Genomic DNA, 21504 nt, shown 5'->3' with positions numbered 1-21504 from the left:
CCCGTGCCTAGGGCAGGCGTGGCTCCAGTCATTGCCTGGTTACCCCAAGGGACACTCCCTCTGCTCTTATCTCTGCCATAAATCCCTCTAAAGTCCCCTAATCACAGATTAATGGGCTTGCAGATATGGGAGTGCCCTGCCATGCTTTGACTGCCTTATCGCAGACCAATATTCCATATCTCTGCAATGGCTAAGCTTGAGGTTCGTTACGGGGCAGCATAATTTGGCTCAAATTCCACAATGCCTCTCGGTGTTTCAACTTTAGCATCTTTCTTTATGAGATGCTTAGACCTTGAAACGTCTTTATGATAGAAATGAAACTGTTTGCACCCTTCATAATACATTCGACCATGCCATTGCTGGCAGCCATGTTTGGATCGTTTGGTTCTGCGGACAGAATTATTTTATTGTCCATAAAGGTAGATATACTTATCCAGTTGCCCTGCCACAGCGGAAAGTGGAGCGATAACAGATCTTAACGTGCCGCCGCTGTCCTCCTCCCATGTGAATTCACTGGTTTAAAAGGCAGGTTGTTGGCTCCCCTCTTCCTCATTCTTCCTCACTGTCTTGCTAATGGAGCAGCAGTGAAAGGGGAGGGCGAGTGACCTAGCCCCATTTCCATATGATGTTGAGGAAGTCACTGGAGCTGAACTCATTACTACTAGTCTGCCTGTTGTCCTTATGCAAGCCTTCCTCTTTCTCGCTCTCCGTGTCTGTGTTTCTCTCACTCTATCTTGTGCTCCCTTTCCTCATGCCACTCCTTCTATGGATCAGTTTAGCTGACAGTGAATTCTAATAAAAATGTAATATGTATGATTTTGCCTTTGGGGTATGTGGGTTTTTTAATTGCAAAGGGCAAACATGCTGTGATAAAGGCACCATGCCGGCTGACAGAAATGACTCTTTCTTCCTCTCTCCTGTCTTGTGGCTACTCGGGATCAACACTTCTAGGACCCTTCCTCTACAGTCTCCTGCATCTAGAGTAGTCAGATCCATAATTGTGCACCCAGAGATTAAATAGCAAGGAGATCAACATTCAGCTGTGTTTCATTGACCACTCCAAGAATACGTACTGTTTTGATCACCGTCATGGCGGTAATGTCTGTCGTTTTCCCTTTCATGAAGTCACTCATGAATGATGTTACTGTTGTAGATCCTGCCAGGATACTGTATATTTACATCTGTCTTATCTGATATGCTAATGAATTTTACTCAAATTCTAGCTTTAGGGAAGCAAGACTATAGATTCACCCTACATCAAATCATGGCGCTCTGTGAAAATGAAGTAAAGCCACAAGAAGTACATAAATCAATACGGAGCTGGTAGTGGAAATGTTAATGCACACTGTACACCTAATGATCTGATGGGCAGCCGAGGGGCCGCGGCATTTTTGGGAGCGCTATCGAAAAGCTCATGATTGTGCACTGCTTATCCATGAGTGGAGAAAAGGAGATACTAAATTGTGCAGTGTGCTGAAAGGTCTCCATGAATGCTAAGCTGGCCATAGAGAGGCTGTATGGGTGTATAGTAGTTATAGGTCATTCACTGACTCGGGCTTGGGCCCTTGTAATGGATGTATACTAGATGGGTCTGAGGCTGCTTAATTCTGCATGGCTGTTATTGGTGTGCTTCTCTGGTGTTTTTATTCTGTTCATTATATAGATGGGTGTAAGATTCAAGAGATGAAGAAACACCTGTAGAGAATTGAGAGAATATATTTATACGTATATGTTTTATTAATTCTCTCCATACCAAGCAAAGTGTCCCTCAAGCTTAGTTGAAATGTTTTGTGTGTTGTGTTGTGTGTGTGTGTGTGTGTGTGTGTGAGTGAGTGAGTGAGTGAGTGAGTGAGTGAGTGAGTAAATGAGAAGAAAGAAATAGGAGAAAATACTCTGTTAAGGGAGAGAAAGAATCTTGCCTCAGGCACCAATCGATCTGATCCTCGCTGCAGAATTCCCAGTTGCCTTTCGGTGAGGCTGCAGATTGCATTAGCTCATCTCGCATTCTCTGTCGGGGGGGGGGTAGAAAATGGGGGGGGGCATTTGAAAGGAACAGAGGAGAAGGAAGGGCAGCGCTTTGAAAAAAGGAAGGGTTAGAGATTTCAGAGTAAAGAGAGTGAGCAGAAGAGCAGCTGTTTGGTGCAGCACTAGCTCAAAAAAAAAAACATATTTGTTTTGGTCCTGTCTGTTTCCTTTTCGGTCCTCTCTTTGTGCTGTAGTGGGTGGAAGAAGGTTGGTTCTCTGACAGCCGGTTTAAAAACACACACCTGTTGACAGGGTGTGGGAGCGTTTGTGTCATAACAGAGTAATCCCCTCCTCTGCTTATGTCCCCTCTCTCCCTGGTGAGGGGTAATGGAGCTGAAGTAACCAGGGTCACATGGAGTGTCTGTGGGGAGCAGTAGTGAAAACACACACACACACACATTGAATTTAATTAAACGCGAAATAAAAATGCTCCATCTATAACATGTACAGTGACTGATGTAAGTCACACCTTTATATCTCATCCACTTGGGAATTGCGCACAAAGCGCTCATTTGACTTAAAACCGAATTCCTGAATATGTGTTAGTCCCCCCCCACCCAATTTCCTTGTGTTCTCTACCTCATTATTTGATAAATCAGCTGTAGTTATTTGCAGCAAACAGGCAGTGATCAAACAAAATACTGTCTTTCTGTCCAGCTCTCCTCACAGTGGGCCACGTCTGAATAGTTAATGGTCCCGCCGTAAAAGCCGAAGCTTCAGACTGATCCAGTGTTGAGAGGAGCTAACTAAATCAGTGGGGAACAGATAGACCAGATAGCGGCTGAGCTCTTCAAAGTACTCTTTAATAAAACATATTAGCCCATGTTTTCTGGTGAAGGGCGGCGATATTTGCGCTTCAGTGGTAAGGAGTGGTCTTGGATGTGCTAGCCTAGCGAAGGGTGTTAGCTCAGCTCTTTGCCCCAATATGCCGTCTGACCAAAGGAATGGGTCTCATTAACATTTGGCCTGTAGGATCAAAGTCCTGTGATGTGGAACAGGTTACAAATAGGGGTTAATTAGCCTAGTAGTTTTATAGAGAGCTCCACGAATGGTAGTTAGATATTTTTTACAGGCTTTATCCAACCTTAGATGGGGTAATAAATTCATTCTTGCTCAAGGCTTGTTATTCTCCTCTCTCTTTATGCCATTTCTCCCCATCTTACTTTCCGTCTCTCAGACACGCTTTCATCTGCACGTATGTGATGCCCTTAGAATATCTATGGACTAAAACTCTAATAATTACAGTCAAAGTCAAGTCCACAAAAATATTTGAGGAAGGCGCAGCACTCTCAACAGCCTTTCTTAATAATGCAGGTTAGCACAGTGCAGGAGGTACCACGGTAGATTGATCACCACTCTCCATTGGCGGGAAGTCATTCTAAAGTCATGAGTTGTTCAGTCAATCAATCAGTCAGACTTTATTTGTATAGCACTTTTCATACAAGCAAATGCAACACAGAGTGTGTCACACAATAAGACAACCCCCCCCCTCACAAACCACAAAAACAAAAACAAAACCCAATGGTCAGGTCACAAAAAAAAAGGCACAGACAAATTTTACGAAAGTACAGACAAATTTAAAACTGAGTTAGTCGAAAAAATAAAAGTGCCATAAACACTGATTAATTATAAGTAACAGTCGGAGCAGAATATATGAAAATAGCAAAATATACAAAACACTCAACTACTGGTGATCGTGCTAAATGCAGTTTATTTAGATAATACCAAAGTGGTTTTATATGACTGACGTTAACGTTGCGTAACGCTCCTCCACACGTTGTCCTTGAGTTCATCGTCTTCATAATTTTTGAGTCCTTTGTCATACAATACAGGGTGATGAGAAATGTAAACTATCAACAGACCACGACTGTCATTAGGAGTTGTGACGTGGCGTCCGCTCCGTGCGACGTGATTGGTTGATTCCTTTATTTTGCGGCACGAAAGCTCAGAAAAATCAACCTAGAGTTCCGAAAAAATTACATCGCTTTTTCGCCGCGTAATATTCACATGTACTCATGACAAAAACAACAGTTCAAAATAATATGTTGGCGTGTGAATGGACTATATGCAAACAGTGGTGTTGACGTATTTCCAGTAAACGCTCCGCCAGCTTGTTCACTTCTGCTCCGCTTCCGCTATCCATACTGTTCATAATCACACGAAAAAAGGCGCCTCTGGTGTGTAAAGGCTTTAAGAATAGGTTTAGCATCTGGGGGGGTGGCCAAAATAGCACTTTTTAAGGGCAGGGTCACATAATCTGACAGACTGTGGTGCAACAACGGGATTATTCAAGGGGTTTTAAAGTCAGGGACACAGACTTAAAACGCAACATAGAATAAACCAATATTCATCATGACTGATTCGTTTTGCTACAGATGAACGTGTGCAGTCACAAGATGTTCGATGACAATACAGTCACATGAAAATCCTACACATAGCAGCTTTAATGATCAGCTATTAACAAGCCCTATAAAGAAATGAGCCACAGATGCATGATGTTCAGACATTAGTTGGAAAAAACAAAAATCAGTATAAAAAAAAAAAAAGATTGTGTATTACTTTTCTTAGATAGATGTTGTCTTCTTATCTTCTCCTCTTCATGTGATACAAATTTATATATATGTTTGACAAAAGGAAGGGGCATTAAAGTTTGTTTAAATGGGTTTGTCCATGATTAAATCCCTGGCTGAGAGAAACAAAGTAATGCATATTTTTAAACATCCTTTATTTAGGGGGTGTAGCAGTCTATTCCATTGCCTACCAATACAGGGATCGCTGGTTCGAATCCCCGTGTTACCTCCGGCTTGGTCGGGTGTCACTACAGACACAATTGGCCATTTCTGCTGGTGGGAAGCTGGATGGGGGTATGTGTCCTGGTCCCTACACTAGCGCCTCCTCTGGTCGGCCGGGGTGCCTGTTGGGGGGGGCGGGGTAGCGTGATCCTCCCACGCACTATGTCCCCCTGGTGAAACTCCTCACTGTGAGGTGAAAAGAAGCGGCTGGTGACTCCACATGTATCAGAGGAGGCATGTGGTAGTCTGCAGCCCTCCCCGGATCGGCAGAGGGGGTGGAGCAGCAACCAGGACGCCTCGGAAGAGTGGAGTAATTGGCCAAGTACAATTGGGGAGAAAAGGGGGGGGGGTCCTTTAATTGTTGAATTGTGGAGATTCTGAAGCTCCGTCAGAATATATGAATTTATATGTGCAGTACTCACAATACGTACTTTAAAGGTAGACTGAATAGGATTTGTTGGTTGCGGTTTGTAAACACAACGTTCAAATTTAGCCCCGCCTGCATGTTCCACATCACCAGAAGGACACACCCCCTGACCACAGTAGCCAGGTCACATCCCAGTGTACAGGCCAACTCCGCATCGCTCTTCATCCCCATTCTGTCCTTCAGTGCTCGCCAGCGGCTGAAAGCCAACCCCAGATTCACTCTCGTTTTGGAACGAGCTTCGTCCGCTTGGCGTTTCGCCTCGCTATATTTGCGTCTTGTCAGTACTGTGTCCACCGTTGTCGTAGTTTCCTCTTGGATGCGTGCTTACGATCACTATCTGGCACCTGGTCACTACGTTTTTATAGAGTCCTGCCGCCCAAAGGTTAACGCCCAGAAACGTCCCATACACAACAAAATAAGAAAATACAGGCAGAGGACAGACTCCCTGCAGATACAGACACTGCCACACACGTCTAGTGGCCCATAATTATTTTTGTATGAATCTATACATTGATTTTCAGGGAAATCCTACTCGTTCTACCTTTAAGAATACCACAATGTTCTTATTTTTTTGTACCTGGTTTCAACAAATATATATGTAGGAGGTTCATATGTTTTAAATGATAGTATTATGGTTATTTCTTGTGCTGTAAACTCAGCAGGCATTCTGATATTAGGTTATCTTTAAGGAATTAAAACAATTTTTAACTTCTCTTTTATGCCGGAGACTTGGAATGTGATTTTCTAATCCGGATCTTCTATTCAGATAAGTATTTCAGAAAACTCAGAAAAGTTGATCCTCTAATCTGTTTGCGTGGTATCTTCCGACTTAATCCTAACCAGAGTACTGCTGCAAAGCCTGTTCCTTATTGTTTATACCTGAATGTGTGCCTGAAAAAAAATTAAAGATGTAGTAAAGCCTGTAGTGAATGGTTGCAGAGTAAAAGAACTACCAGATAAAAAAAATGGACGTGATCATTATGTCCCATATCGGGCAATAGATTTGTTATATTTTACTGGCTGTTCTACACATTTGCGTGGAAGTGATTAATCTTGCTACTGAGCTGTCGCTGAATATGCTGACTTTACCTCAAATCGGTGGCAACCCCAGGGAGATGCACTCTCAGCAGCAGATTTTCAGGGATACGGGGATGGGCAGAGGGCAATGAAAAGAGGCAGTGTGGCAAGTTCACGGTATACTGGGTAAATTAATTGCGGGCCTGTGCTTCCAATTAGACCCAGCTCCCTTTAATTGGTGCTGAATGTGCTCCAAAGGCCTATGCTGGGAGATATGGATGGCTTGCAGGGTTGAACAAACTCTTGGCTACACACACACATGCACGCGCACGTGCATGCACACACACAATGAATCCATAACCACTATATGCCACCCTTTAGGAATTAACAACAGGAAGCTAATTTGCATGTAAAGTAGGTTTGATAGCCACAACTGACTGGTCTGAGAGCACCAGTAATGACCTGCGATAGCACAAGGGTGTTAACCCCCTCAACCCTTATGTTGGCACCCCTGTCCTCTTTGCATAGTATTATCACTGGCGTTCTTCTCATGGTCCCTCGTTGAAACAAAGGTCTGATGCTTATCCATATCTTATCTTTTATCTCCTGGAAAAAAATATCCAATGTCTTCATCATTTTTTTATGTTGCCCTCATTTTCTCCTCTTTTTTTTTTTTAAAATTTCATCTGTTGGATGACAAAAATCACGTATAACTGGAAGACTGCACAGCTGTACTAAAGGACAAGTTACTGGAATTAAAGGGTGACTTCACTAAGGATCTGTTTACAGTCTTGTGAAGTAGTTTGCCAAAGTCGTGGGGAAAGGCTCCACTTCAGTGCACCCACGGTCTCTTACCTAACAAAAAAAAAAATGCTCCACTTTTCCCACATATACAAAATACAGCTTTTATTCCAAGTATCAAAATGTGACGTGTCATCCTTATACAGCAACTAGAAGAATTGAGACAATGCAGGTCCATCAGTTTTCAGAGTAATGGGTGTTGTGTTTCTCATCAAATAAAAATTTCGTAATACAGTACATTGGTTCACACTCAGTTACAGGGGCTGGTCAATTTGCCTTAAGTGAAGGACATTAATCCAAACTGAAAAATATTAAATGAATAGATCCTAAACTGGAGTGCAAGGAGCTTGGAACGGAAATCTGGGTCCAGCTCAACATTTAACAGATGGCCATGCTGGTTGATTATCACATGAACACAGGCAAAGTCTCCTCTTTGACTTTCCACATGGCCAAGACAAAAGCAAATGACCTGTGATCCATATCCTGTAATTTTTCCATTATTACTCATATGAAGGTGATGAAAGATGTGCTGGAATAGCACTGACAAAGTACAAAAACATAAAATTCCTTGAAGAGTTAACAATCCCTTGCATATGTGCATTGAGCTTTTTAGGTTTTTATGTAATTATTTATGTTATCTCTTCGGCCCTACAGGATCCCGTCTGCGCCAGGAGGACTCTCCACCCCGGATAGTGGAGCACCCTTCTGACCTGATTGTGTCCAAGGGGGAGCCTGCCACCCTTAACTGCAAGGCAGAGGGCCGGCCCACCCCAACAGTGGAGTGGTACAAGGATGGAGAGCGGGTGGAAACGGACCGGGACAATCCACGTTCCCAGCGCATGCTGCTGCCCAGCGGCTCGCTTTTCTTCCTACGCATCGTCCATGGTCGACGGAGCAAGCCGGATGAGGGCTCTTATGTTTGTGTCGCCCGCAACTACCTGGGAGAGGCAGTGAGCCACAATGCCTCGCTGGAAGTAGCCAGTAAGTGCAGCATGTGCTTGGTGTTTCCTTAGTTCCGCTTTGGCCTCTAGGGTGGGTGTGAATGGAAAAGCTTTTGGTTTAGCCGTAGCTGAATAGCAGGTTCCAGTTTCCTGCAGTGTTTCAGGCCTCAATGTGCTCATTGAGTTGTTTAATCTCTCAGGAGATGGGCAGGATGTGTTTGGCCCAGTGGTCTTCTCAGGCTTGCAGAGCCTTGGGGGAGAAGTGGCCTGATCATTCCAGGGTGAGTGCTTCTCTAAAGGGCCCTTGGTAGGTGGTCAGAAATGACAATGGGAACAAAGCTTTTTCTGTTTGGGTATTGCCTCCGCTGTTTGTTAGGGAGATAGATATAAGGTTCTAACACAAACTATTGCAATTGTTGTATCCATGTTTGGTCATCTTTTTAATGGAGAGCTTCCTCAGCCCTCCCATCAAAGTAACAGAAATTAGCTTTATTGGCTAATACTCTTGCTCTGTAATGGCCTTACTTTGATGCAAAGTGGATTTCATCAACTCAAGGGTCAGCAAGTCTGCTAAAAGGCTTAGAATGCAAGTGTCTTAAACAGTTGGCAGACACACAGTGTATAAAAAAAAAGAAAACTATCTTTCTAAACCATTAATCCTATTTGTGACTGGTGTCCTGTGTTGACACATTTGTTCCCATGATTCTTTAAAGGCTGGTTTGGTTGATGAGGTCAGCCCCTCAGACTTATTATCTCCCAGCACTCTTGACTGGCTGAGAGTGAAGGCTGAGGAGGGGAGCTCAGATATCAACCACTCCTCCAGCATGCCCAGAGGCTGTCACCAATCCGCTCATTGTAATCTAATCAAGATGGAGAAAGAAAGAGCGGAGTTTGTGTTGTGTGTGTGTGTGAGTGTGTGTGTGGGGGGTGGGTGGGGTGGGTGTGTGTTTGGAGTGGGGGGCTCTTTTGGCTACAGTAAGAAGCACGGCTCACATGGGCAGTTAGGGTTCATGCAATGAGTTAGTGTTACCATTGGGGAGCCTCTAGAATACAGTTTAGCCATTGTGCTCTGCTGTGTTGGAGCATTTGTCACTATTTTAGATATTCCCGGTCCTAGATGTCTGCTGCGGAGAGCAGTAACGGTACTCTGAAAAGGTTTGAGGGGTAACTGAACTTTGGCAAGTTCTTGAAGAAAACGTGGCCTTGGACTTGCTTTTGAGGTGGTTGATTCCAAAAACTCTCTTGTCTTCGAAATGAAAGCGCTGTACGCTCCCAGAGACGAATTGAGGTGCAACCGTGAAGTAAAACATAGTGGCAAAGATTATTTCTCTCCTTCACGTCTCTTGTGACATAAAGCACCAGTCAGGCCATAGTGCCCCTAAACGACGGCTGAGCTTCTGCTCTCAATTTTATACTCACTTATTCCAAACGGTTCAGAGCCGCTTGGCACATGACACCACTTTCCGTAGTTCAGAATGCTAAAAATATTTTGCCATAAACTATACATGATATAGGGTGTTTATTTCAGAGATGGGTTTTTCGAGTAGAAAAACAAGAGCTTTGGCTGGTGTGGCCTAGACTAAAGTTGAGAGTGCCACTGGCTAAGTCTCAAAATTGGGCTGCTTATTCTGTATAAGGTTCAAACAGACCCATAATGACTAGCCACTACGCTCCAGCCCCCCTCCCCCCCTCCCTCTCCCTCTTTGCTTTCTCAGTGTATCTTGCTCCCCTCTCTCATGCTCATGCTCAACTACATACAATTATGTTGTCGGAGCAACCAGGATGGAACCCTGCCGAAGAAAAAAGGCTGTAGAGGAAAGGAGGCAGAGAGACCAGTGAGATTTTCATAATGGCTCCTTTAAACTCCAGGGCAAAGGAACTACATGCCATAAATATGACTCGCAAGGGCATATAAGAGTGTCTTAAAACTATTTTCGATTGTATGTTAAAGATGACTGAGAATATGTATATTCTTATGAATACCCTGAAAGCAGAAACGTTCCTGGTCAGAACAATGGCCAAAGGGATCTGTGCAGAAGTTAGCCGAGGGCACTTCAGCCTCTAAAACTCCCAAGTTTATTTGTCATATATTGAAAGCAATTTTACACTTCTTCTCCTAATGAAACGCTTGTGCTCCAGAGCAGGAAGTCACAGTTTTAACTGTGCTTACTCTTTCTAGGTCACCAAGTTCTGCGATATTTTACCTTAAAAGCTGAAAACACAACATTTTGGAGATGTTATTTTAAGAGCCCGGCTTTTACAGATTCCCTTACTCACCACTGATTGTTAACGTAATCCAAGTTTCAACAAGTCCTGTTTTGCCAGGCTAACCCGGTTTGTTTGGTTTATCATTAACCACATGTACAGTACAGCCTGCAATCGCTCTATCTCAGCCTCTTAACCCAAAGTCTGGGTTAATGCATTTATGGTGAATCCTGTTTGCACTGTGTAGTCAAACAAGCTTAGGAGAAGACCCTTTCCTTCTGATGTGATTGTTTCCTTTGTATTAGAGGGGGAGACGTCAAATAGTGAGGCTGCTTCTCATACAAAGAATGGCGTTCAGGAGAGAAGGAACAGTAATAAAGCATTAGGATTAGTCCAGCATTGTTGCGAAGGAGTAGTTTGCGACACTGTGCTTTTGCTTCAAAACCAAATAGTGCAGCTGAGAAGTAGAGCAGAGAAGCTGAAGGTAACCCTGGCTGCTGCTGTGCCGACACCACATCTTTAAAATGCTGTTTCGGCTTTGTGAGACAACAGACAGATTTGTTGAAAAAGATTGCAAAAGATCTTTGATTTTGATTTCTTTTGACACGAGAGCCAAGAGCGTAAGAGCCAAAGAACAACTGGATTGCAAATAAGTGTAACTTGTGCATCTCAGATCAACATCGGAGAAGGCGAAAGCTGAGCAAGCTGTGGTTAAATCATTCTCTTTACATTCATATATTTTAAAGAACTGTCAATACAACCATAACATTGCAGACTCACAGATTCTGCAAAGAAAACACTCTGGGGCATGATACACACCATCATCGACCCACCCGCCTTGAAAGCTTCGTAGAAATTCTCCTTAATATATTTTTTACCTTTCTCCACAAAATTCCTAACTTAGCTGCACTTGTGAAACCTATATTTCAAGCCTTTTTCCCGACATATGAAAATAGTAACGATAAAGAATAAGATCGTTCACATATTTAGCTTCTTTTTGCATGTATAAGTAATGCAGGAACCAGTAAAAAGCAACGATACACCCCCGTAACTTTCAGTAACATACACATTGGGTATGTGTTGTACAGTAGTTGGACACGGTGCACTCTGGGATACAGTACATCAAAGTCGTTTCCTCTTAGTCCCTGCTCTGTATGGGACCCTCGGAGGCTCTATGAATAGCTTGTTTCCCCTTTCCTGGATGGGCTGATAGTGAAGTGAGGTAATGGACGGCACACTGCTCCACTTGAGCAGGCGATAACCCTGGGGCCTGCTGTCTAGTGGCCTGGCTGACTGCACAATGCTGACCGCACAGAGTTGGCTGCGGGCCTCACATCCACACACACATGCTCCTCTCTCCAGGGGCAGGCTCGCCCGTAACCGCTAGCTGCAGAAGCAAGGGGAATGTTTACTTGAATGTGTGCCACTGCAAATAACTCTATTGAGCCAAGCATATTTCAGAATCTCATTGATCATGATGCACCTCCGAAATCTAGCGAGTCACCGTGAAGACCCGGCGAGCTACGCCGCCCTTGAGCGGTGGGGGGAGCGTCAGGGCTTTGGTGCTGTGTGGAGTGAGCCGCTATTCATTCTGAGAGACTTGGGGCCGTGCTTTAGGGTCATCTGCACAGCAGAGGACAGTTGGCAGCCATGCGGCAATCTAAAAGGCAACACGGCCGCCTCCTACTGATCTGCACACCCACCCGGCTGTATCTCTCAAAGGAAATCCCACGTATTACATCTGTTGGCTCTCAGAGACTCGGGGCTTTTGTGCTGTCCCCCTCCCAAATGTCCTCCGTCACACACACAAACAGATAGACACACGTGAACCAAGTGGTGCCTACCCCTTTCTTCTTTGTGTGTTGTTATTGCTGCTTACTCCTGTTCTTACCCTCAGCTTCCATTATCTCTCTCACCTGCCAAACAGTGAAATGGAGCAAGAGCGAGATACATGTCTCAGATAATTTATATCTCTACTTGGTGGCAGAGTAATTATTTATTTGGCACGGCGTTTGCCTCTCTGTAACTTATTAAAAGATGGGACAATATACGGTGGCAGCTCTTGTGTGGTCTTCCACATCTCTCAGTTTCTCTTTACATTGATATCACCTGCAGTTATTTCCAACTTGTTTTCCTCGTTGACATGGCAGTGTTACCTCCAAGACGAAGGCGAAGATGAGAGGCGAGAACAAAGAGGGGTGTGGGGGGGGGGGGCGAGAGACACAAGAGAGATAAGTGACAGAGTAGGAAAGAAGAACGAGAGAACGAGAGCGTCGAGGAGGGAAGTCGGGACAGCTGATGTGCAGCAGCAGCAGCAGCGAGCGTGTTGGCGAGTGGCCAGCGGGCTGGAGGCAGAGTGTGTTTCAGCCCGGTGGCAGTTATTTGTCTCGGGGAGGTTCACAGCAAATTGGTGCAAACGGCACAGCCAGGGTCTGTTTCATGAATCAACACGCAGCTGAAGCGTGGGCTGCACACCACAGACGCTTCTTCGGGCCTCCACTCCAGTCTATTTAATACTGGGATCCAAACCCTTTATGCAATCAGTAGTCGGTTTTTTTATTCTTTACTTATCAATGTTTTTATTTATCTATTGGCAGACTGGTTCTCCTACCCTACACCATGCCCTGCTGTGAAAAACTCACTTCATATCAAGTGTGCGAGCTCCACATGCTGCAGGCTTTAAAACAAGCCTCTGTTTATTCTTTCCATGAGAATATTTTATTTCCATTATGCTTTTAGCTTGTTCTGGTTTGCTGCTGGGTGTGGGCTGTAGTTTGGGGCTATTTCAGTCAGATACTCTTAATCCTGAAATTACATGGAAAACAACTGGCTACTGTCTAATTATACTCCCCCTAGCAAAGAGCTGTCAGCTCAATCTATGCTAAATCTCTGTAGGAAAAAAACCCCACACGTGCATTTCAATTAGTCATCTATTAATCCATATATACAGCACACCTTTTTTTTTCTTATCATGCATACTGGGTATGGTCTGTTGAATTTGGCCTATTTTGCACTTCTGGGTGTTTGCATAATCAGTACAACCCATGTAATTAAACTTGGCACATCTATTTGCCCTGTTTAGTCGATACTTCTGTGCCGTTATGAGTGGCGGGATTGTGTGATGCATAATAAGAGTGTCATTACAAAAATGTGGCATGCCCGTGCTAGTGTGCTGTAAGTGTATTCTGACCATGCAGGCATCATTTGAATAGAGATCTGGGCAGATATTGGCTGGGCTAATTGACCGAGAATGCGGTTTTCAATCCCCGCCACGATAGTGGCGTTGGGTATGGGGGGTGGGGGCTGTGCCTTTCAGTCATGCTGAGATGTGTCGAGAGTCACAAGGATGTTTCAGAACATGGTTATTGGGCATAATGACATTAATACGCACACGCGCACACACAAACGCACACACACACGTACATTGAACACCCTCAACAAGCTAATGCTGCTTGCTAAGCAGGGGGGGGGCAAGCGTGAGAAATGCTACTCAGGAGGAAATGGGAACAGGAACAAGACAGCATAGGATAAGACATTTTAAGGGCTTGCTAACTCCTGAGCAAGCAGGAAAAAGTGGCAGACATGCTTGTTCTAAAGAGTTGAGTAAAGAGAGAGTGGTGCAGATTGATGTGTGGATATAAGAAGAAAGACTGTAGTTGAACAAGGTTGGCTTGTGTGTGTGTGTGTGTGTGTGTGTGTGTGTGTGTGTGTGTGTGTGTGTGTGTGTGTGTGTGTGTGTGTGTTCGGGTGTGAATTTGGATCAGTGTGCTCACTTGGTGATATGGTTTACAGAATTGCATCTTGTGTTGTGAGGGGATCTGTGCACAGGGTACGGGGTCAGGTCTGCAAAAATCGGTAAAAAGGGGGCCTTCCCAGAGTACCTTGAATCACTCCGCACTTCAGCAGCCTACTGGACCGAGGAACGCAGACATGTGCCCTGCAGCGGGAGAAAAAAATGCTGGCACAGTTGGAGATTTTCAAACAAGAGAGAGAGACAAATTACACAGGAGACTAACTAAATATTTCTCCGAATTTCCCCCTCTCCCGCTCCTTTCTCCCTCGTCTATCACCGCATTCAATCGTCTCTATCGCTCGTGTCTCTGTCTCCACCACTGCTTCTCAGACAGGTGTGGAGCTGAGCGGGAAGCATCGCCATAAAACACGCTGCCTCAGTGATGGAAGCTTTTATAGCTCACATCTTCAGTTCCTAAAACTTGTGTGTTCAGTAGACACGGGGCTGTTGGGTCTTTGTTGGTAAAACCGGTGGAGATTGAGATGCGTTTTTTCACCAGACGGCGTTCGACTGCTCGCGTCACACCGATATCCTCCTCGTCTTGCCCTCTTATGGTTCTGCTTTTCTAGACAGCAAAAATGTAGGCAACAGCTTGTTTATATTAAAAAAAAAAAGGAGGGGCATCCGGGTAGCGTAGCGGTCTACTCCGTTGCCTGCCAATATGGGGAACGCTGGTTCGAATCCCCGTGTTACCTCCCTCCAGCTTGGTCGGGCGTCCCTCCAGACACAATTGGCCGTGTCTGCGGGTGGGAAGTCGGATCTGGGTATGTGTGCTGGTCGCTGCACTAGCGCCTCCTCTGGTCGGTCGGGGCGCCTTTTCAGGGGGGAGGGGGAACTGGGGGGGGGTAGCGTGATCCTCCCATGCGATACGTCCCCCTGGCGAAACTCCTGTCAGGTGAAAAGAAGCGGCTGGCGACTCCACATGTATCGGAGGAGACATGTGGTAGTCTGCAGCCTTCCCCGGATCAGCAGAGGGGGTGGAGCAGCGACCGGGACAGCTCAGAAAGAGTGGGGGAATTGGCCGGGTACCATTGGGGAGAAAAAGCAGGGAGAAAAAAATCCCCCCCTCCCCTTACAATGACTCATGAATTCTGCCGAAAGCACTTTATTTTTTCAGAATATTTGTCATCTATCATTCCCTGGGGATGCTGTTGTCGAGATGTCTAGTGATGTTTTTCGGGGAGGGGGGGGCAAAATGCAGTTCTACAACTGTGATGCCTGGGCTCCCCCCAGCCCCCAAACCCTTTTGCGTCATAACTCTGTCTCTGGTTGCCGTGGTGACTGCTTATTCATCCCTATGTAATCCCTGCCTATGGCTGTGGTACAGATGAATGTCGTGGGCAGGATGGGCGCCGGGTCCCAGGGAAGCCCTAAGACAGATAAGATACAGTACGTGGGCTCTCAGGTCCAGTGGCTCCACATTACACTCCTGAAGACGTCTGATAGCAGAGAGCTTTCACTCCCACTCCTCTTCAGAAAAACCGTAAATGTTGTATTGTGTTTGTGTGTTGTTTTTGTGTGTGTGTGTGTGTGCGTGTGTCTGTTTGTTTTGTTTTTGCGTGTGTGTTTAAGAGGTTTTTGTATTCCTTTTAGGTTAAGTAGTCCATATGTGCTAGATGTTGTGGGTTGTAAGCTGGGTGTGTGTACGTGTGAGAACTTGATGGGAGCGCTTGCGACACACTCTAATCTGTACTTCTGGTGTGGAGGCCTTGGTGTTATACTTGTTGTTAAATGTAATCCCCTCTTGGTCTGAGCCTCTCCCCCCTCCACCACCGGCCAATGGAGCTGGATTGACTGTGTGTGTGTGTGTGTGGGTGTGTATATACGCTCACATTCATGTGTGTGTTGGTGCATGTGTACGTGCCTACGTTCTGATGTCTGGTCATATGATGGGGTGTTCTGCTCTGTGGACATGCTCTAGTTATTAAACCCGGGTTAAGCCCTAACTTGAAACCTTCTATCAGGCTCCTCGATCCGAGACGATGGAGTTAGAGAGGATTAAGGGGTTTGGAGACGGCCAGCATTTTGGCAAAGTCAGAAACCCGGGCTCAGGGAGTCCACTCAGTCCACTTAAAGTGAGTTTGCAGTAAGTTTGATACATCTGGTTCTCCGTGCTCGCTCTATCTTGCTCTCCTGGGCCGGACTTTCTCAATTACCTGCTGAGGAATGTTCAGCTACCTTCCAGCTGTCAGCCAGAGGGATGCGGTGGTTGTGAAAGATAAATGAAAATCTATCTAGCTCTTTACCTCGAGAGTACAACGAGGTCTCTCCCTGGTACAAATATATCAGGACTGGGGTGGTATATAAATGTTCTTAAACAGAAATGTCTGCCATGGTGTGAAGGTGAAATACTGTAAGTGGACCGGGCGGTTATGGTGGTAGGCTGCTACTCGCTGGGTTCCTCTGTACGGGGGCGCGGACACAGATCGTAAATGAGGGCACAACAGCCCATTTGTTGAAACAACGTTTAAAAGCACCGGAGTTTAAACCCTATGAAGAAGACGAAAAACAAACGTTCAATTAAAAGTCCTTTCAGTGGGTCTTTGTTTGGGGTGTGGAACCAATTTATCTGTCCTGAGTTAATAAGACCAACTCAGGACAGCTGGTCCACACCCCACCCCGCCACATTCCTACCCCCTCACTCGGAGGCCGGGGGGGAGAAACCCCAGCCGAAGCGCCCCCCCCAAAAAGGCACTTTAGGGAGAGAGTGCCTTGCTGCTCCTCTTCTCCCTCAGGGTGGGTCCGGGGCGCCGGCTCCGGTAGGTCTGGTGGCTCATCGTCCAAACTGACGCAGGGTTCCCGTACCTCACTTGGATAGCCACCAGCACGTCCCCGGTGCAAAATCTCCCCACGGTCCGCTTGTGGGAGCGTCTTCTTTGACCCTCAACTCTTCCCCTCTAGAGGGCCCAGCTCCCTCGACGATGACCCCTCTCCCTGCCGTTAACCCTCGCAGACTGGGAGAGGCGGCCACATCCTCCCATCGCAGTACAGCTGGACTACTGACCGCAAGGTTTGCCGCTGGACAAGACGCTGACGCTCCCGGTGGGGATGGAGAGAGCCAGCTGGGGAGGGTTGCGTTAGACACGGGCTGTTGCCCTCTCAGCAACTGGTCGACACCGCCATCACTTCATGATGCAGCGAGGTCTTCTTCTCCTGCTGCCGTGACCTGAGCCGACGGTTTTCTTCTCGGCTTGCTTTCCGGTCAGCAAGTCAATGTCTTTTCCCCTTGCTGGGGTCCCCATACGGGCCACCACCGTGGTAACGGGCTGCCACTACCTGGGATCCCCGGCACAGAGACATGGACACAGATTGTAAATGAGGACACGACAGCCCATTTATTAAAACAACGTTTAAAAACACCAGAGTTAAAACCATATGAAAAAGACTAAAAAGAACATGCATTAAAAGTCTCTGGCATCTTTATTTGGGGCGTGGAACCACTTTATCTGTCCTGAGGTAATTAGACCAACTCAGGACAGCTGGGCCACACCCCACTCTGCCACAGAGATATTGACAGGCTTAAATATAAGCATTATGCTTCTTCCTGTGCCTTTTCAGTCACTGTATTGAGTATATTGTTTGTATTGTAAACATTTGTTAACTGTGGATACTGAATAAAACTTAAACTAAAACTAAACTAAACTAAACATATCAAACATCAGAATATTTTTGACTGAATACCTCGATATCAGCAATGTGACAATATTTTGGGGTTAACTACTGGTTCTTTCAGAAGATATTTACACACAAGAACATCCTGAGAAATCATCATTAGTAATGTGGATATGATGACCAATCAGCTAGAGGCATTCATTCTTGATTTCACGCTAGTAACAGTCTAATGAGTTCAGAAAATCAATGACTTTCATATATATATATATATATACACTACCGTTCAAAAGTTTGGGATCACCCAAACAATTTCGTGTTTTCCATGAAAAGTCACACTTATTCACCACCATATGTTGTGAAATGAATAGAAAATAGAGTCAAGACATTGACAAGGTTATAAATAATGATTTGTATTTGAAATAAGATTTTTTTTACATCAAACTTTGCTTTCGTCAAAGAATCCTCCATTTGCAGCAATTACAGCATTGCAGACCTTTGGCATTCTAGCTGTTAATTTGTTGAGGTAATCTGGAGAAATTGCACCCCACGCTTCCAGAAGCAGCTCCCACAAGTTGGATTGGTTGGATGGGCACTTCTTTGAGCAGATTGAGTTTCTGGAGCATCACATTTGTGGGGTCAATTAAACGCTCAAAATGGCCAGAAAAAGAGAACTTTCATCTGAAACTCGACAGTCTATTCTTGTTCTTAGAAATGAAGGCTATTCCATGCGAGAAATTGCTAAGAAATTGAAGATTTCCTACACCGGTGTGTACTACTCCCTTCAGAGGACAGCACAAACAGGCTCTAACAGGTACTATTTAATGAAGATGCCAGTTGGGGACCTGTGAGGCGTCTGTTTCTCAAACTAGAGACTCTAATGTACTTATCTTCTTGCTCAGTTGTGCAACGCGGCCTCCCACTTCTTTTTCTACTCTGGTTAGAGCCTGTTTGTGCTGTCCTCTGAAGGGAGTAGTACACACCGGTGTAGGAAATCTTCAATTTCTTAGCAATTTCTCGCATGGAATAGCCTTCATTTCTAAGAACAAGAATAGACTGTCGAGTTTCAGATGAAATTTCTCTTTTTCTGGCCATTTTGAGCGTTTAATTGACCCCACAAATGTGATGCTCCAGAAACTCAATCTGCTCAAAGAAGTGCCCATCCAACCAATCCAACTTGTGGGAGCTGCTTCTGGGAGCGTGGGGTGCAATTTCTCCAGATTACCTCAACAAATTAACAGCTAGAATGCCAAAGGTCTGCAATGCTGTAATTGCTGCAAATGGAGGATTCTTTGACGAAAGCAAAGTTTGATGTAAAAAAAATCTTATTTCAAATACAAATCATTATTTCTAACCTTGTCAATGTCTTGACTCTATTTTCTATTCATTTCACAACATATGGTGGTGAATAAGTGTGACTTTTCATGGAAAACACAAAATTGTTTGGGTGATCCCAAACTTTTGAACGGTAGTGTATATATATGTATTCATTCATCAGCCGCTTCTCTGGGGTCGGGTCACGGTGGCAGCAAGCTAAGTAGGGCACTCCAGACGTCCCTTTCCCCAGCAACGCCCTCCAGCTCCTCCTGGGGGATTCCAAGGCGTTCCCAGACCAGATTGGACATGTAGTCCTTCCAGCAGGTTCTGGGTCTACCCCAGGGTCTCCTCCCAGTTGGCCATGCCCAGTAAACCTCCAAAGGAAATATATATATATATATATATATATATATATACACACACACACACACACACACACACACAAACATATATTTCCTTTTTTCCCCATTTTTCTGTTGCTGCTCCACCCCCTCTGCCGATCCGGGCAGGGCTGCAGACTACCACATGCCTCCTCCAATACATGTGGAGTCGCCAGCCGCTTCTTTTCACCTGACAGTGAGGAGTTTCACCAGGGGGACATAGCATGTGGGAGGATCCTGCTATGCCGCCCCCCCCCCCGAACAGGTGCCCCGACTCAACAGAGGAGGCGTTAGTGCAGTGACCAGGACACATACCCACATCTGGCCTCCCACCCGCAGACACGGCCAATTGTGTCTGTAGGGATGCCCGGCCAAGCTTGGAGGTAACACGGGGATTTGAACCAGCGATCTCTGTGTTGGTAGGCAACGGAATAGACCACTACGCCACCCGGACACCCTGTGCGTTCATTTCCTGGTTAGTTAGGGATTGACAGGCAATAGGCGATGTTTAGGATTCCCAACAGTAGCCACGGAGGGCGTGAAGCTGGCTTCCTTGACTTTTCTCAAATAGATAAGGCTGGAAATGAGGTGTGCGTCAGAGTTGTGCTATCACAGCCCTTATCTGACACATCTGCCCTTCCAACATGCTGTCTCTATTCAGTGTTTCTCGCCCTCTGTCTGTTTCTCTCTCCGTTTGCATGTGTGCTCGAGAAAGTGATCCAGACGTTTTTAAATAAATCAGTGTAAAGTGGCAGTGAACAGTGGTTAGAGACGTGATCAGAGAGACGACTGTTTTGAGAGAGAGAGAGAGAGAAAGCAGTAGAGATATGACAGGGGAAGACACGCAGACAGAGATGAGGACAAGAAAGGGAAGCATTGCATTTGACAGGCGATGTTGTCAAGGCTCCCGCTGAGGGGAAGGGAGAGGCGAAACGGAAAAAAAAAATTGAAATTTTATCATAGAGGTAGCATGTTGCTGATCCTAGAGCGTGACCAAGAGGAAGAGCTAGTGAGGTAAGAAGTAGACCGAAACACCGATAAAGATCTGGCTGTGTGCTATCTGACAAATGAAATGCAGTCTGCTCCTGCTGTCTGTGGATAGTCGGTGCTCCACTATCTGTCACTGACACGCGCCGACAGGAGAACGCATCATCGCATTCAATTGTCATCTAATTGTCCTTGGTTGCCGTGGCAGCTAATCTGATCATTAGAGTAACAATTGAGAGAAAATGAGTTTCTCCTTGTCATGTCATGGACACCAGAGCACGTCCTAAAATAGGACTGATGGGACCAAGAGCTCCTCATTATCACCATGTAGCTCTCATATAAACTCAATGTTATCCTAACCTCCCCATAATGCCTGCCGCTCACTTCCAAGCCCCGCATAGTCAGCGTGCTAGGGGCCACTTTGCAACTGTTAGGGCCCCAGTCCATTACAATACTAATTATACGCCAGAAACGAAGGAGACAAATAGGGCCACAGACATACAGTAGAGGAAGTAAAGCGAACGCTAAACGAAACTGAAAGTGTGCCGCTCATGCCCGGAATGCTTTGTTTTAACCGTAGAGGTCTCCGTCTCATCTTATTAGAATGAAGAATGTTGTTTATGTGCCTCGGGCTGAACTACATGTGTGGCGAACATAATCATTCTCGATGGAGTGTATGTAAACATACAAAACAGCCTAATTAGGACCATAAGGAGGGCTGCTGCTCTGCCGGGAAGAGAATAAGATAGATACACCCTCACCTTCTCTTTGTGTCCGTGTGACCTTCCTAAACGGGGAGTGGCACGGACACAAAGGGGTAGCTCTGTAACCATATACCGCAAAGTGTCGAATAAAAGACGGACAGGGAAACGTCACGAGTAACAGGAGACAACTAGATGAGGTCTATTCAGAATTCAGACAGAAGTCAATGTCGCCTTGGATAACTTTGAAATGCTATCTGAATCATCGAGGCTCCGTATTACATGTCTGTGGTGCTGCTGTTTTGCTTAGGGGTGATATTTCTATTTGCTCCTGCCCAGCTCTCTCTCTCTCTTGCGCTCTCTCTCTCTCTCACTCTCTCTATGTGTTATTCTCCTACTGTTTTATGTGTGTGCATGTCTCTCACTCTCTCGCTCTGTATATCGACACCATGCACTGGTATTATAATATTCTAATCGGCCATTAGTAACACAACTACATTTAGCCAATT

General features: G+C 45.5%; 1 protein-coding gene across 1 annotated transcript in view; it reads left to right on the top strand.

Annotated features, from left to right (window-relative positions):
• The window catches only part of robo1 (roundabout, axon guidance receptor, homolog 1 (Drosophila)), a 168296-nt gene that overhangs the window by 14022 nt on the left and 132770 nt on the right, over positions 1–21504 (top strand). Inside the window, exon 2 of the mRNA XM_056284091.1 lies at positions 7717–8043. Coding sequence (XP_056140066.1) covers positions 7717–8043 — 327 coding nt within the window. The remainder of the gene's footprint in view (positions 1–7716; positions 8044–21504) is intronic.

This window comes from Lampris incognitus, chromosome 7 (genome assembly GCF_029633865.1).
Source record: "Lampris incognitus isolate fLamInc1 chromosome 7, fLamInc1.hap2, whole genome shotgun sequence".
Taxonomy (NCBI): domain Eukaryota; kingdom Metazoa; phylum Chordata; class Actinopteri; order Lampriformes; family Lampridae; genus Lampris; species Lampris incognitus.
Note: the sequence above shows the minus strand (reverse complement) of the source record. Positions and strands in the feature narration are given on the sequence as shown.